Raw genomic sequence first — 18097 nt, 5'->3', positions numbered from 1 at the left:
ATAATAATAAATTTAAAAAAAATAAGATCATCCTACTGTCTCCCCTTATTCTCAAGAATAAACAATAATAATATGTGATTTATCTTATTGGATAGCTAGACTCCTGCCATGAAACTGAATAAGGCCTAAACATAGGGTACATAATACACACCCTAAGATGCTTTATTTATCATTCCGTTGGATGACACCACTCAATTATGCATTTATTTCTGGGCAGGTGGGAAAATCTAACCCAAAAATCTAGATTAGGCATTCCTTCCATGGGCAACCCCAGCACTCTATCTTGTAATACTGTAATACTGTAATACTGTAATACTATCTTGTAATACCTATTTAGCCGGATGCAGTGGCTCACGTCTGTAATCCTGCACTTTGGGAGGCTAAGGCGGGCAACTTGCTTGAGCTCAGGAGTTCAAGACCAGCCTGGGCCACATGGTGAAACCCTGTCTCTACTAAAACACAAAAAATTAGCCGGGCGTGCTGGCTCATGCCTGTAGTCCCAGCTACCCTGGAGGCTAAGGCACAAGAATTGCTTGAACCCTGGAGGCGGAGGCTGCAGTGAGCCGAGATTGTGCCACTCCAGCCTGGGTGAAAAAGCGAGACTCTGTCTCCAAAAAACAAACAAACAAACAACAACAACAACAAAAACTACCTATTCACTATAAGATTCACCTATTACACTGCAGACCCCTTGAGAGCAAGTCTCAGAGACAAGCTCAGGTGACACTGACATTAAACATATCAGTCTTGTTGACATTAAACATGCATTTGTGAAATGAATGGTTAGCTTTTGTTTAACAAACATTTCCAGGTAATATCTGCAGCCTTTCACCTCCTAAAAAGCTTGCTTTATGATCAGAGGTAGTGAGAAAATGTTTCTCATTCTTGGAGTTAATCTATTTGCTGGAAATCCTATATAAATAATGCTAATTTGTAAGTGGTAATTTAGGATACTAGGATACTTTCCCTTTGTTGTAAAATATCTGCTTTTTTTTCTTTTTTCTTTTTTTTTTGGTGGACACAGAGTCTCCCTCTGTCGCCCAGGCTGGAGTGCAGTGGCACGATCTTGTCTCATGCAACCTCCGTCTCCCAGGTTCTAAACGATTCTCCTACCTCAGCCTCTGGAATACCTGGGATTACAGGCACATACCACCATGCCTGGCTAATTTTGTACTTTTAGTAGAGACAGGGTTTTACCATGTTGGCTAGGCGAGTCTCAAACTCCTGATCTCAGGTGATCTACCTGAAACTCCTGACCTCAGGTGATCTACCTGCCTCGGCCTCCCAAAGCGCTGGGATTACAGGGGTGAGCCACTGCGCCCGGCCAAAATATCTGCTTTTAAGTATTTTTCTGAGCTTTGATGTCTTCAGTACACTTGTCATACTTACCTTGTAAATTAAAGAAACAAAAACATGAAATCTAACTAAATTATCTGCAACATTTTACTGACCATAAAGCAAGCAGCAGGTTTAGAATTTACAGACTATGGGAGCAGGAATTAAAAGACCTGGTTGGGTCTTCTGAAGGACTGGAAGTGGAAAATTTTAATAATGCCGCATTTCAGTGCAATAGACTATCTTTGCTCTATACAACAACCACAAAGTTCATTAAACTTAAGCTGAAAAAAAATACCATTCTCAACACAACACGTCTTAGGAAACACATATATATACAATCATTAAGACCTCAGTTGTTTTAATAAAAACCTACCTAGAATGTTTCCCTCCTCAATTTTAACTCATTCCACTTTTCAGACACCTTGACATTTCCCAAATAATTCATGTTTCAAAATAATACTAATCAAGTCTCTCCCCTCGAGGTGCTTTGGCAGCTTCTTAACATTGGTTTCCAAGATCCCATGATGTAGTTTCTATTCATTCCTCCTGCTTCAGGTCTGAGAACCTAGTTCCTGCGCTATGCCCTAGCCAGAGTCAAATTTCTTCCAGCCCTCAAATCCATCATGACCCCTTCCACAAATTTCCCATCTTTGCCTGGCCAACTTCTCATCCTTTGTATAAAAGTTTAGATATAAAGCTCTTGTATAAAGCACAAGCCCTCCCTGACTCTCCAAGCCACATTAGGCACCTTTACTATGTTCCTCTGATACACTTGGCTTTACTTGTCATTATTTATTGTGTGTCTTTTCCATGGAGCTCATTAAGCAAAGCTGACTTTTGTGCTTCATTATGTATTTCCAGGGCTTCAACTGGAGATAGAGCTCATGAGACTCAGGGAAGGTTAAGTGAGTGATCTACACATTCCAAAATAGAAATCACATGTGGACTGTTTTTGTCTTTGTCTAGATTGTTTTTCAGATTTTTGAGAATGTTTTATAACCCCCCAGCATGTCTATGTCCGGATCGCCGGATGTGTGCTGGTGAGTCATCAGCAAGATGGAGCTTTTCCTGTTTTTCACCAGCCTCCTGCAAAGTTCACCTTCCAGCCACCCCCTGGAGTCTCCCATCTGGACCTGGACCTAAGCCTGGACATTCGCTTTACCACTTGACCAGTGCCTCATAAGATCTGTGCTCTGCCCAGGCCTAGGCTCTGCATATGCACCAGAGCCTCAGTTCTCACTGTTATCTTGTCCTTAGCATGAATTTCTCCTTCCTGCATTTTGCCGGCCACAATATTCTGCCAAGCGATTAGAGATTATTTAGGCGGTCAGCTGCACCGTCACAGAGTGCTCTCATGTCACATCAGAATGAGTTCCTATTCTAATTGCTGTAGTGGAAACATACTTACTGCCATTGTCCGTCCAACAAATAAATAAAACATTTGACAAATAGAACCTTCACTTAGAGCTTTAGGGTTTTTTCTTTCAAACATGAAACGTTTGGTCCTTCTGTCACCAATCAGTAGTTATAATTGATACGTGTTTCTGAGGGGAAGATACTTTATAACAATTTGCCCTGAGATCATGGACATCACCAAAATGGCAATGAAAAAAACTGCAATGTAGAAAATTCAGCTCTTAAGTGAGGATCACATCATACTAAACATGAGGCAATGGTTTTATTCTGTGAATAACTAAAAAACAATGGTTAATAACAGAGAATTGTTTGGGCATACAGCCAGCTTGCTGAAATCCAAAGTATTCACTCCTGACTGGGCACAGTGGTTCATGTATGTAATCCCAGCACTTTGGGAGGCCGAGGTGGGCAGATCACTTGAGTACAGGAGTTCAAGACCTTCCTGGGCAACACAGCAAGACCCCGTCTCTACTAAAAATACAAAACAATAAAAATAAAAATTAGCCAGCCTTGACCATGTGCACCTGTAATCCCAGCTACCCTGGAGGCTGAGGCATGAGAACTGCTTGCACCAGGGATGCGGAGGTTGCAGTGAGCTGAGATTGTGCCACTGCACTCCAGCCTGGATGACAGACTGAGACTCTGTCTCAACAACAACAAAAAACTATTCACTCCTTTCTTAGCAAAGTTGGAATTTGAAGACCCCCATGTCCCTGTTTTCAGTGCTCTGAAGTCCCAGAAAAGGCATGAGCAAGGGACTCCTATCAGCACAATAAAGAAATCATTGCCAGTTCCCTTGAGACACAAAGCATCTTTAGCCTTTATGAAATCAAATACTTTCCATTCATCAACATAAATCCTTCTCCCCTACTGTTAGCTGATTCTTGTCAAAGGAAAAATTGCACTGGATAAAGTTAAACAAAGAAGGCTTTATTCAAGGCTATTGCAACAGAGAGGCCAGAATTGTCTAAATGCAACTCTGCTGAAACAAAGAATAGAAAGGTTTAAAGCAGTGGGGTGAGCTATGAAAAAGTACTGAAGGAGGTTAGGGAGAGTTTCATCAGTACGATGTGCCCACAACATTGTGTTACTCCTAAATTTACAAATATTTTCCCCTGAGATAAGGTCATCTGTGCTTGCTAATTTGTTCACGTTGAAATCAGGCTCCTACCCTTCTGGAAAGACTGGGAGTTAGAAGGGGTTTATCCCTTGATAACTACTTTTCAGAAAGATGGTTCCTAAGCCCTTGAGAAAGACATTTCTGGAATGTAAAACTAGCAAACTTTTTAATAGATTTACATCTCAAAGGAAAAGAGAAAGAATTTATAAATGAAAATTTCCCCAAGAAAACTGTCTAACGTTTAGTTAAGCTGAGAGGAACATTAGGTAATCTTGGTCATCCCCAACTAGTATTTTCTATAAAGCATTTTTTTTTTTAATTTTGTATTTTTAATTTTTGTGAGTACATAGTAGGTGTATATATTTATAGGGTACATCAGATGTTTTGGTATAGGCATACAATGTGAATCAGATAAGTCCATTGGAAAATACTCCGGTTCCCTGACTTCCCAGTTGAACTAAATGAAACTGTAAATAATTTTAAAAAATGGAAGCTGCTAATCTTAGTTCATTGTTTGAACATATTTAAGGGGTAGTTCCATTCTCTGAATTACACTTAGTTCACAAATGGTGTACAATAATATATCAGTTAATTCTGAATCCAAAGTCAAAATTAATTAGTGCTGCAGTCCCCAACCTTTTTGGCACCAGGGACTGGTTTCATGGAAGACAATTTTTCCATGAACCAGGAGTGGGGAGGGAGATGGTTTTGGGGTGATTCAAGCACATAACATTTATTGTGTACTTTCTCTTATTATTACATTGTATTACATAATAAAATAATTATACAACTCACCATAAGGTGGAATCAGTGGGAGTCCTGAGCTTGTTTCCTGTAATAGTCCCATCTGGGGGTGATAGGAGACAGTGACACTGAAAGTGTGTTCCATATGTCCAGGCTACTCTGTAATCTCATTTTGGTTGAAGCCACTGCAGAAAACCCTGCTTCACAAAGATAAGATATTGAAAATGGAAGCAGGCTTTTCAGTGCTTTCTTTTGCGGGAATCTTAGGATATTTCACCTTGACTTTGATCCAGAACATATGGAGATTTGAAGTTGTTTCAAACAGACTTAAGGCCACCAGATGCAGCTGTACAACTGAAGTACAACTCACTTGCCACTATAAAGCCTGCTACCAGATGCAGGTTAATTGTCACTTGCCACTCACCGATAGGGTTTTGATACGAGTCTGCAAGCAACTGATTATGGTCTCTGTGCAGTCAACCCTCTCTGCTAATGCTAATCTGTATTTGCAGCTGCTCCCCAGTGCTAGCATCACTGCCTCAGCTCCACCTCAGACCATCAGGCATTAGATTCTCATAAGGAGCACTCAGCCTAGATCCCTCACATGCATAGTTCACAATAGGATTCATGTTCCTAGACGAGAACCCAATGCCGCTGCTGATCCGACAGGAGGCAGAGCTCAGGCAGTAATGGGGGTGATGGGGAGCAGCTGTAAACACAGACGAAGCTTGCTCACTTGCCTGCCGCTCACCTGCTGTGTGGCCTCATTCTTTAATGAGGAATTCCTAAATGAAGAACCAAAGAGCAATACCAGCCTGTGACCCGGGGACTGGAGACCCCTGAAATAGTGGACTACTTTCTCTTGCAGGGAATATAACAGCTTTAATTACAGATCAAGAAATCTAACCTGGGCAACATGGTGAGACCCCATCTCTACTAAAAATACAAAAAAATAAAAATAAAAAAGTAGCTGGTTGTGGTGGCACACACCTGTGGCCCCAGTTACTCGGGAGGCTGAGGTGGGCAGATCACCTGAGGTCAGGACTTTGACACCAGCCTGGCCAACATGGTGAAACCCCGTCTCTACTAAAAATATAAAATATAGCCAGGTATGGTGGTGCAAGCCTGTAGTACCAGCCACTTGGAAGATTGAGGTGGGAGGATTGCTTGAGCCCAGGGGGCAGAGGTTGTAGTGAGCCGAGATTGTGCCACTGCACTCCAGCCTGGGTGACAGAGTGAGACACTGTCTCAAAAAAAAAAAAAATCTAATTTTAGTTGCAACCCTATCTTCCTTCCATATTTAGGACTCTATGACTGTATATTGGCAGTGACGTACTTAGTGTGTCTGCCATCAGAAACAGTCAATTTTTATATTAATATGAGAAAATAACTTTTAGTAATAATCATAAAGTAAAACAAATAATAACTTTGCTCTTTTGGTTACAGTCTGATATAATAATATTTCATGTAAATGTCAAGTTAATAAGTAAATTTTAATAAAACTGAAATATCTGCAAAAGAAATGTATTAGTCCATTCTCACACTGCTATAAAGAAATACCTGAGAATGGGTAATTTATAAAGAAAAGAGTTTTAACTGGCTCATGTTTCTACAGGCTGTACAGGAAGTATAGTGGCTTCTGCTTCCGGGGAGGCCTCAGGAAGCTCTCAATCATGGTGGAAGACAAAGTGGCAGCAGGTTGTCTTACATGGTGGGAGCAGGAACAAGAGAGAGAGAAGGGAGGTACTACACACATTTAAACTAGATCTTATGAGCACTCACACACTGTAAGAGCAGCACCAAGGGGATGGTGCTAAGCCATTCATAGGAAACCACCCCCATGATCCAATCACCTCCCACCAAGCCTCACCTCTAACATTGGGGATTATAATTCAACATGAGATTTGGGCAGACACAGATCCAAATGATATGAAGAAACAATTAAGACAACTAAATCGTACCAGTCATGCAATGTTTTATTTTCTTGATTCATTCCTTAGCTTAAAAAATAATAACAACAAAAAAGGATAACCAGGCATGGTAGCTTGTGCCGATAGCTTCAGCTACTTGGGAGGCTGAGGTGGGAGGCCACTTGAGCCAAGGAGTTTGAGGCAGTGAGTGACAATGATGCCACTACATTCCAGGCTGGGTGACAGAGCGAGACTCCATCTCTATTTTTTTAAAAAAAGAATAAATTTTAATTAAAGACATTACTCAAATCCAGTAAAACAGCTCAGCTGTGAAATAAATTTACACCGATCAAAAATAATACATTTTGGTGTTTCCTTATTTAAAATGTTACACATAATAAGTCATATATAATGGCATGATTGAAGTAACTCAAGTTCTCTTCCTCAGATGCCAAAATTGCTGTGGTATTGTTTATGTTAAATTTGTTCTTGAAATGCAGGTATTTATATACAGGGATTGGAGACACAAGGTGCACTCAAAGTGAGCTCTAAAGATCTGAACCCAACCAGGCCCAGTGGCTCATGCCCGTAATCCCAGCACTTTGGGAGGCCAAGGCAGGGGGATCACCTGAGGTCAGGAGTTCAAGACCAACCTGGTCAACATAGTAAAACTCTGTCTCTACTAAAAATACAAGAATTAACCAGGTTTGGCAGCACGCATCTGTAATCTCAGCTACCTGGTAGGCTGAGGCATGAGAATCGCTTGAACCCAGGAGGCAGAGGTTGCAGTGAGCTGAGATTGTGCCACTAAACTCCAGCCTGGGTGACACAGCAAGACTCTATCTCAAAAAGAAAAAAAAACATTACTCTCACAATGAATGCATTTAGTTGAGTCTATGTGTGAGACAGATTGAGAGAGAGAGAGAGACAGACAGACACAGACAGTGATAGAGGGATAGAGATATTAGGAGGACAACACAGAGGCTTTTCAATGATCTTCCACACAGAAAAAAATATAGTAAAGAAGAATAAAAGTGTGCTAATTTGAAAATTACATCTGCTTTATTAAAATTTAAGCAATAATCATGAGATTTTTTAGAATTTAAAACAATAAATTTGTTTTCAGATAGAAGCATTTCATCACTAACTACATGACAGTAATAAAAAGCAGAGGTCAGGCTCAGTGGCTCAAGCCTGTAATCCCAGCACTTTGGGAGGCTGAGGCGGGCAGATCACCTGAGGTCAAGAGTTCGAGACCAGCCTGGCCAACACAGCAAAACCTTGTCTCTACTAAACGTACAAAAATTAGCCGGGCGTGGTGGCGCATGCCTGTAATCCCAGCTACTCAGGAGACTGAGGCAGGACAATAGCTTGAACCCAAGAGGCAGGAGGTTGCAGTGAGCTGAGATTGCACCATTGCACTCCAGCCTGGGCAACAAGAGTGAGACTCCATCTAAAAAAAGAAAGCAGAAAGACTTTTAGTCTGGCTTTATCATTGTTTTAAAATCTCTAATGACAAGCACTGCCTGTTGTTCTCTCCCAAGCAAACCCCACCCATTGTTTGGTCCTTGGCATGCCACTGAATATACAGGTCAGAGAATCCCCTTTCTTCTACTCCAACAGAATCCCAACCAGGGAGAGAAATGAGCAATCTCTTTCTTTTTTTTTTTTTTTTTTTTTTTTTTTTTTTTTTTTTTGGCGGTGGTGTGATCTCAGCTCACTGCAACCTCTGCCTCCCAGGTTCAATCAAGTCTCCTGCCTCAGCCACCCAAGTAGCTGGGATTACAGGTGCGCACCACCACATTTGGCTAATTTTTTTCTATTTTTAGTAGAGACGGCATTTCACTATGTTAGTCAGGCTGGTTTCAAACTCCAGAAACCACCCACGTCATCCTCCCAAAGTGCTGGGATCCACCCACGTCAGCCTCCCAAAGTGCTGGGATTAAAGGCATGAGCCACTTCGCCCGGCCTTACCAATTTCTAATAAAAAGTTATTTATTTCATTTGTAACTTTGTACATTATTCCACCCAGTTAGGATAGAAAGACTATAGCATAAACCCTATAACCTCAGGGGCCTGGGATAACATTGAGGCTGGATTGGAAAGTGCACAGGTAGGCTTAGGGCTTTTCCTGACACAGGGACACCAGTTAGAGAATCCTTACAGAAGTTGACTGCATTCTGAAGTCCTCCCTGAAAGTTCTCTAGCATTGTTAAAAAGCCGGTGGTACCCCTTATACCTCATTTGTCCTCTTCCAAGTAAGTCGAATTCAAGATATGCAGTTGTGCCCACTTTTCCATGGACCTCATGGCCTTTCCAAATACACTTAAAGTCACAAGATGTTTTGAAGGTAGAAAATGGCCTAAGGATGGTTCAATGGTCACACAAAGCAAATTTAACACTCAGGGGTTTGGGCTAGGAACAAGTCATGCAGTCTTAAGGTAATGCTTATGTATGCTGTAACCCCAGTGACCACTAGGTAATACCCCATGCCTAGGTGGACTTACACAGACTTGACTTTGCTTTCAGTAGGTGGCACTAGTCCATTACATAGCATTTTGGATGTCAACAGGATTAAACTATGCCAAAGCATATTTCACCTCCATAAAAAAGCTACTTGCAAGGCCGCATTCTGGATGTTTCTAATAAACAAGTATAATGTGATTATCTCCATAAAATAAATCTGTGACTAAATCTTCCAGAATTTTATGACTGGATTTTTCAGTTTCTAACTTGGTCTTTAGGACTGGTTTAACACAACAAATAAAAGCCTGAATATATGTATGGACAATGACCAGATCATATATGGTGAAATATGAAAAAAGACAGAAAAGAGTCTTAGCAAAAACCACTGGTTTGGATTTGATTTTGTGTGTGTGTGTGTGTTCTATGTCTTCTGCTCTTTGTCATCAAAGACTAAAGCCTAATAATTAGAATGAAAAGTAAACTGAACAACACATTACCACTACCACTACTACTAATTATAATAATAGTTAATTTTGAGTATTTACTATATGCCAGACACTGTTCTAAGAATTTTTTTATTCACCTGAATCCTTGAAAAAAACTTATGAGATTGATACCATTTATTACAGAATTCCAACCTACAAGTTTTGTGACAAGAAAGTCACAACCTGGGAAGTCAAACTACAGCCTCTGGAGCAATCAGCTCAAAAGGTCAGGACTTGGTCAGGGACTGCCAGCTTCTCTCTCTCTCTTTTTTCCAACTCAGGGCCCACCTAAGAAATCCCTAAACCAATCATGTAAGAAGCTGTCCCTCTAGATCACCTGCCTCCAGCTCCCCTATGCCAATAGGCTCCAAGCAGAGCATAGCTAAAGCCTTTCTTTTTTCACTATTGCTAAAGAGTAATTGCATGGGACAGAGTTAAATAAGCAAGGAAAACTTTATTCAAGACTATTGCATTAGCGGCCAGGCATGGTGGCTCACACCTGTTATCTGAGCACTTTGTGAGGCCAAGGCAAGTGGATCATTTGAGGCCAGCAGTTTGAGACCGGCCTGGTCAACATGGCGAAACCCCGTCTCTACTAAAAATAAAAAAAGTGAAAAAAAAAAAAAAATAGTTGGGTGTAGTGGCATGTACTTGTAGTCTCAGCTACTCAGGAGGCTGGGGCAGGAAAATCGCTTGAACCCGGGAGGCAGAGGTTGCAGTGAGTCAAGATTGCACCACTGCCGTCCAGCCTGGACGACACAGCGAGACTCTGTCTCAAAAAACAAACAAAAAAACAAAACCTATTGCACTCGGGAGAGAGATTGAACTCAATTCCTTTGAAACAAAAGGTGGAAACGTTTTAAGCATTAAGGTGAGCTAGTGAAAAACTACGAGACAATGTTAAAAGGGACACTGGTCAATGTGATTATGCCATCTATGTTTGCTGATTGGCACTTTGAGAAGCTGGGCTTCCACCCTCCCACAGAGACTGATAGTTAGAGACCTCTGAATTTTTTGTTTGTTTGTTTTTGGTGATTACATTTCAAAGGAATGGCTCCTAGGTCCTTAAGAAAGACATTCCTGGATCTTTCTTAGACTTACATTTCAAAGAGGCAGAGAAAGAATTTACAATTGAAAGTCATCTAAAGTAAATGCTCTAAAAAAGGGAAAGTCAGGGACCTAAGTCAAGAAGAAGCTTATCTAAAATTTAGTCAAGCTGAGCAATTGGTAAGATCATCTTGGCCACTACAAAGCTTTCCTATTGCCCTACCTGCCTTCGCTTCCCTGCCAAGCACAAATGATGCTGGCTGACTCTTTTATTATACCAAGCTCTGCAAACACAGCCTCTGTTTGTACTATTTTTGGGAGGGCTGCAGTCTCCTCAAAGACTCTTGTTCTGTTTTTTGTTTGTCTGTTTGTTTTTGAGACGGAGTTTTGCTCTTGTTGCCTAGGCTAGAGTGCAATGGCGCGATCTTGGCTCACTGCAACCTCCATCTCCCGGGTTCAAGCGATTCTCCTGCCTCAGCCTCCCGAGTGGCTGGGATTACGGCATGCGCCACCACCCCAGCTGATTCAGTATTTTTAGTAGAGACGGGGTTTCTCCATGTTGGTCAGGCTGATCTTGAACTCCCGACCTCAAGTGATCCACCAGCCTCGGCCTCCCAAAGTGCTGGGATTACAGGCGTGAGCCACCGCGCTCCACCTCTTGTTTTGTTTTAAGGTTAGAAATGTAAGTTTGAATTTGGTTAATTCCTTGCCTTGAAGATAACCAAGTCTTAATGTTTTATTTGTGACTACTGGCTGCATAATGCCTGAAAACCAATCATAACTCCTTACTCTCTCCAAAGTAATCTGGACTTTATCTTCATCTAGAGAAGTATATTCACAGATTTGCCCTCCCTAATTACAGAGCAAAGTACTGACTGCAGTTATAGAGATGTCACGGTGCTCAAGAGTCACAGCCCTTTGTTTACTTATCTGAATCAGTTGATTCAAATTCTGGCTCCACCTTTTCCCCACTCCTCTCAATTCACCACAAGTGGCTGACAAGTTCTGACTCAGCCTGCAGAGTTGCAATTGTGCAATATGTTAATGACTTCCTGCTTTTTCACCCTTACAGGAGTTTTTGATAACGTATTATTTCATATTCCTAGAGAACGAAATAGCCACATTTCTGAAATAGTTTGAAATCCAATGGTGAGTCAATGGTTCATTAGGGCAAACTTTCAAATAATAAGGCTTTTTAAAAAAGACACTATAAAACTTCATAGGTAAATTTGCCAATTTACCAATTCATAATTCATATCCTCTATCTTTCACCCTCCTGTAATCTTTAAGTGTTTTCAAAATTCTACAAATTATTATCTTCATGGCATTGTTAACAATTAATTGGGAACACAGAATAAAAAAAAACCTTTTAGTTTTGGTAAGTGACAAAATAGAATACAGAACTAAATATGAGAATATGTCAATGCTTCTCAAACTTTAATGTGAATCATCCAATGATCTTGATAAAATGCGAATTCTGATTCAGTAGATCTAGAATGGGGCCTCAGATTCCACGTTTCTAAAAACCTTCTTGGAGATGCCCATGCTGCCGTTTCACAGAACACCTCATGAGTAGCATCAGAATATGTTTGTTTATATAAAGACAATATTCAGGAATATACAGAGGTTACATTAATCCTACTTTACATAGTTTAGAAAAATGTATGTATATATGTAGGTATATATACATGAAGATATAATAAAATAAAACCATACTTGGCCAGGCATGGTGGCTGATGCCTATAAGCCCAGCGTGTTGGGAGGTCAAGGCAGGAGGATTGCTTGAGTCCAGGATTTTAAGACTAGCCTGGGCAACATAGCAAGGTGCTGTCTTTATAAAGCAAAAACAAAACAAAACAAAACAACTCATATTTGAAACTTGCCAAATATTAAAAGAGATTTGGGGTCATCTGTAAGTTTTTGTTTCCTTTATTATAATTTTCTTTGTCTTCATAACATTTCCCCAATTTTTATGCAGTGTGTATAACTTTTTCTTTTAATAAAAAGTTTTTTTTTTTCTTTTTCAAAGCAAAGAGCCACATCAAGTTTTATCGCCAAGCACTGGAAACGTCCAACAAAAATAAGCAGCAAGTCAAATGTAACGATTCCCAAAAGGAGATCGCGGTTGTAAACAAATATTTTTAAAAGAGGATGACACTTGCCTGATTCTGGTGGTTATGCGATTCTGGCATTTGTCTTATGGTCACTGGAGTGGCTTCTGGAAGTCTTTGATGTGGTTCATCCACCTAACACAATTTTAGATAATCGTATTTTTCAGTGGAGTAGAGGTAAGATCAAAGAGCCAAGACCCAGCCATTCTCAGAGATTTTTTAGTATTGAGGATGCCCAAGTTTCACTTTGGATGCACTCCCAGGACATTTCTAAATTGGATAAGATTTCTCAGGCTCTTCAAATAACAGGGTTCTGCTTGGATCAGGAACATCTGTGAAGCAAATTCAACAGTATTTCGACTTTACTACTTTTTGTTTCCAATGAGAAAGAACTCTATATTAAATGAAATCTATAAACATGTTGCATGCGGTTAATCGGGAAGTTCAGTAAGCACTTTAAAAATAAATTTTCATTGCTTGAAACACAGTGAGGAAAGGAAAAAAAATAATTAACTCAAACATATTTGGTTTAAAGGAGTTAAGCTAACCTGGCTAAACATATTTTTGGCTGAAAGACAAAATGCAAACAAATTGTGTCTATTTTGCTTTTCTAGACAACAGGGCATCAGATTTAAAGCCCCAGAGGGAAAACAAACTAACCTGACAGGTTAAAGAAAGTATTCAAAGCTCCCATCTGCCCAGAACTAGGCAGTACTAAAATCTCTTCAATGACTGTTAAGCATAGTGTACCTTAGTCCTTTGAGCCTTACCATGAGTCCCTACACAAGACATGAAGGTCATTTCTAAGGAATTTAAGAAATATACTTACTAAAACATTAAAGGTTGGGAAAAGCTAGAAATAAGTCCTTGCTTTTAGGAGTACAGAACAGTCTTATTAAAAACCACTGGTTTGACTTTAATTAGATTTCTTGTGTTATACAATTTCTGTTATTTGTTACTAAACAAAAGACTAAAGCCTAGTTAGGATGAAAAGTGAACTAAATAATAACCATGCTAATAATAAAAAATGTAACTAACTTTGAGCATTTATTGTATGACAGGCAAGGTTCTAAGTATTTTCGTTTAACTTAACCCTTAAAAAAAAAAAAAAAAACTCTCTATGAAGTTGCTACTATTTATTGTCCCCACTTAACAAATCAGGATACAGAGGCACACAGAGATAAGGCAGCTTGCCCGAGGGCACACAGTTAATAAAGAGGTAGAGCCAGTTTTGAACCCAAGCAGCTGACCTCCAGAGCTTGCCTCCAGAGAAGGCAGCTGAGTGATGCTACTTGCCATTTTTGGTTATTGTGAGAGACTTTTTTTGTTCTCCATATTCAATGATCAGTCACCTGGGCATGTGATGATTCAACCAAATTAATAAGCTCAGGTCTGAAACTTATGTGCCAAACAGGTTAATCTACCATTGGAGTCAGGCAGGGTTGTTAAGGAAAAGAGATTCATCTTAAGGGATGAATCTTTTCTACCTGTCAAGCAGTTTTGAACACAGATGACCTCAGATGCTGAATTCCTCTCCCAAGTGAGGGTCTCACAGGCCTAAGAACTGCTAGTGATGATTCTCCAGCCGAGAGGCCTTGCAGGATTCAGGAACATTAAGGTGATTCTCTAGTACTTCTCACAAACATGAGTTAGAAAACCTAAGATATCGGCCGGGCGCGGTGGCTCACACCTGTAATCCTAGCACTTTGGGAGGCCAAGGCAGGGGGATCACCTGAGGTCAGGAGTTCAAGACCGGCCTGGCCAAGATGGAGAAACCCCGTCTCTAATAAAAATACAAAAGTAGCCGGGTATGTTGGTGCATGGCTGTAATCCCAGCTACTTGGGAGGCTGAGGTAGGAGAATCTCTTGAACCCGGGAGGTAGAGGTTGCGGTGAGCCAAGATCCTGCCATTGCACTCCAGTCTGGGCAACAAGAGTGGAACTCTGTCTCAAAAGAAGAAAAAAAGAAAACCTAGGATATCCTCAGTCATCTTTTGACCCCTAAGTAAGGATCAAATAAATCCTCTAAAGGCCACCCCAAACCTTTAGGAGGGAGATTATCACATTCTTCATCCACTTGGTAAGCATATGCAATTATTAGCTGTGTGACTTAGATATGCTACAAGACCTCTAGGCCTAGATTGGCTCATGAGTGAAACAGGAGCGTCTTATCTATCTGGCCAGCCAGGAGGCAAGAGGTGGATCAGATGATCTTTTGAGAACATTTCAAGCTCTAAACTAAAAATGAAGGCAAAAGGGAAGACTGGGGAAGGAGGCACCTTGCAACCATTTGCTCATCAAAAGCCAGAGTCCTACCTGCTTTGTTAATTCTTGCAGTAAATACTCCTTCAGGTGGTAAAGTCAAGTAGTTCACCTGGAGAGGACTGCTTTGCTCCTCACAGAGCTTCAACCAGGCCAACTACTAAAGAGTTAATTCAGATGGTATTTAATAATAAAGAAGGATAAACAAAATAAGAAAAATTAGTTGTTTCAGCAATACCAGAAGAGATTTTTTTAACTACACCAGGAGATCGGTATTTTCAATCCATTCTTGACTACAGGTCTCATTAATGAAGAACTGAGGAAAAGAATAAGATATGCATTCATTTTATGGCAAACTACATATTGTTATCTACCTTTAAATCAGAACATTTGCATGCAGTATTTTTAATATTAAAATTAAAAATGTATGATAAATGCATGTTTACAGGACTAAATGAGCTATTGTTTGCGGTAAAGCCTTGTAAATGGAATTTCATGTTGAAATCTTAGTCTTCTGTCCCAACTCCTTCTTTCCCTAGCTCCTCTCTTTTTCTTTCTAACACTGAAATGTGGGGAAGAAAAATGAAAAGTGCACATCAGAAGAGAGTCACTTGCTGCTTTGGTTTTATTTTCCCATTTCTTCTTCCTTTCTGTTTTTGGCTTTTAAAACAAGCCTCTCTCCTTCACCCACTCCCACCCTCTTTGCAGAGAGCAGACTTCAAACTTCACTTCTGTTTCTAGGTCCTAAAGAGAAACAAGAGTGCGGGGTGGCGTGGGGGGAACAGAAAAGAGATCAATTGAGTTATTCCAAAATGCAAATTAACAACAGGTTTTCTCATCTCAAAACACCCACATTCTGTCAATCTGAAAATATCTTTTCTCCCCCTCTTCTGAATGACTTAGGTCCCCACACCGCCAAGGAATTCAAGCCACAAAGGAGGTATTACGCTGCTTACAGTTCTTAATCTGCCTGCCTGAAGCTCTGCGCCAGCGTCTCAAAAGGTTCCTTCTGCAGGTTAATTGCTGGTTGGAGTTCCCAGAATAGCATTTTCTTTTAAGGATGATCGCTCATCCACCATCCCGGAACATTTCTCGGATTACTCTTTAGAGTTTAATCTCCTCGAGCAAGGTTCCTGGAGACGGTGAAACCCTCCTCTCCGCGGCGTGAACGCGGGGTGCCCCTGTTCGTTCCTGGAGATTCCGGGGTTCAGCAGGGGCCCGGTGTCCCCCAGGCTGTCCCTCTCTACTGCTGCGAAAAGTGAGCGCGGTCACGGAGTGCTCCTCAGTCCTGGTGGTCATGCGACCCTTGGCCCACGAGGTCTGCAACACTTCTTGTGTTAGCTGATAATCCTCCACCCGCACAAGCACGTATTTAGGTGGGTCTGCTGGGTCCCGCGGCGGGGCTATACGCCTGCCAGAAATTCGCTTTTCTAGTTGAGAGACAGAAGGATAGTTGGGCTCCTCGCCGTGGTCCTCTCCACCCGCCGCGTGAGGAAGGTCCTTTGCACCGGCCACCTTTTCCCGTGCAGGGTCCCCTTGAGTCCCTAACCACCTCTCTGGGTGCAGGAGAAACAGTACTTTCTCTCTGACCCAAGACTCACGGTCCAATTCCTCTCCGGCCCAAGGTCCGAGGGCCCGACCTGTCGATCTGTCCTCGTGGCTGCAGCTCTGGCTTCGGCTCGCCCCCGCCGTCGCGGGATTCCGGGCGCCCGGAGCCAGCGGGGCCCCGCGCCCCACCTCGCGCGGAAAAGACCCGAGGTCCCCCAGGCTGCGGGAGGAGTCCATGGGATTCGCAGCTCCCTGAGTCCCTCGGGTCTCCATCCTGGCAATAGGATCATTCATTCGTTCCTTCTTTGGCCAGTTCAAGCAGCAAGCGCCTGCTGAGCTCCGGAAAGCGCGGGACCAGCCAGCCCTGGGTGTGGCCTATGCGGCTGCCCCGGACTCCCAGCCCGCGAGAGCTGAAGACTGGATCAGCCCCAGGCCAACCGCGTGCGGAACCCGCCTCCTCGCCCTCCGCCTCTCCCACCTGGCAGCTGTCTAACCATTCAGAGGAAGCTTGACACAAGCCCCAGTCACTCCTCTTCTTCCTCCTACTCCTGTGCGGAGCCCTGCTCCCTTTGTCATTCGCTGATTCAGTCCCCTTTTACTTTTCACCTCTATCCTAGTTTCCCACCCACCTTTCGTTTTTCTCTGGAGCTGAGGCGCAAAGGACACCCTTTCACTGCGCCCCCCCCCCCCCACTTTGAAATGCCCCAAAGTGTGTTTACTTTCCAAGGACGCTCCTTGAGGTGAAGGAATAAGGAAGTTTGTTTGCATTTTAATTATCTGATCTAATTCTGAAAAGGGTTTGTGTCCACTCCGAATCCACTCCCACCATGCTACCAAAATAATGGATTGTAGATCAAAGGGTCAGACTGAAAAGTTGAAGCCTTGGATAAACTGGTTTTGGTTTCTTTGTCCTTCTTCCTTTAGAATGCCAGAATCTGTATCTCTGGAGGACAGTGGTCACACCTGTGTCCTCGTCCTCCTCCTTCTCCCCCTCCTCCTTCTTTTCTCTCTCTCCCTCTCTCTCTCTCCGCTCCCCCTGCCTCTTAATTCCGCCCCCCCCACCATGAGATACGGTCTCACTCTGTAGCTCAGAATACAGTGCAGTGGCTCGCCTCGACTTTCCAGGCTCCCACCTCAGCCCCTCAAGTAGCCGGGACTACAGGCGCGCACCCCCATGCGGCTTTTTTTTTTTTTTTTTTTTTTTAAGAGATGGTAGAGGTGGGGCTCTCCTATATTGCCCAAGCTGGTCTGGAACTCCTGGACGTAAAAGATACCCAGGATCCCCACCCTACCCCCACACCCACCTGGGCCTCCCAATATTCTGCTATTACAGGCTTGAGCCACTGCCCTGGCCAGTCTTGATTTTGTGTGTAATCAACGCTTGTCTCAGGAAGGTGTAGTCTTTGATTTAAAACAAGCTATAAAACGGAAGCAAAACAAACAGCCAAATGAATTTTTTCAGGATTTGAAATTGTTTGTGTTTGTGTCGTTTATAAAATTCCCTCTGCACCCACCCGTCCTCTTTAACCACAGGGGTTAAAAAAAAGTAAGTGTCTCTGGCGAGGCTTTCAGAATTTACCCATAGGCAAGCCCACTGACACACTACTCTTTGCCTAAGGTTAAGTGTGGAGGCTAGGTCATAGAAAAAGAG

The 18097-nt window shown here is 42.1% G+C and overlaps 1 protein-coding gene across 10 annotated transcripts; it reads right to left on the bottom strand.

Annotated features, from left to right (window-relative positions):
* Window positions 1-1794: 1794 nt before the first annotated feature.
* Window positions 1795-17017, bottom strand: C17H6orf141 (chromosome 17 C6orf141 homolog). 10 transcript variants are annotated; one of them, XM_073006056.1, is made up of 4 exons: window positions 15855-17017; window positions 14953-15058; window positions 12689-12969; window positions 1795-6789 (listed from the first exon to the last, which is right to left on the bottom strand). In XM_073006056.1, the coding sequence occupies exon 1, from the start codon at window positions 16738-16740 to the stop codon at window positions 16003-16005; it is 738 nt and encodes a 245-aa protein (XP_072862157.1). In that variant the 5' UTR covers window positions 16741-17017; the 3' UTR covers window positions 1795-6789; window positions 12689-12969; window positions 14953-15058; window positions 15855-16002. The 10 variants fall into 10 exon arrangements, with proteins under 10 accessions (XP_072862157.1, XP_072862155.1, XP_072862152.1 ...); XM_073006054.1 differs by adding an exon at window positions 14125-14580 and having other exon boundaries at window positions 1795-12969; window positions 14953-17013; XM_073006051.1 differs by having other exon boundaries at window positions 7182-12969; window positions 14953-17013.
* Between the last annotated feature and the right edge of the window lie 1080 nt (window positions 17018-18097).

The sequence above is a fragment of the Chlorocebus sabaeus genome, chromosome 17, assembly GCF_047675955.1.
Source record: "Chlorocebus sabaeus isolate Y175 chromosome 17, mChlSab1.0.hap1, whole genome shotgun sequence".
NCBI classification, from domain to species: Eukaryota; Metazoa; Chordata; class Mammalia; order Primates; family Cercopithecidae; genus Chlorocebus; species Chlorocebus sabaeus.
This window is presented reverse-complemented; position numbering and strand designations above follow the sequence as displayed.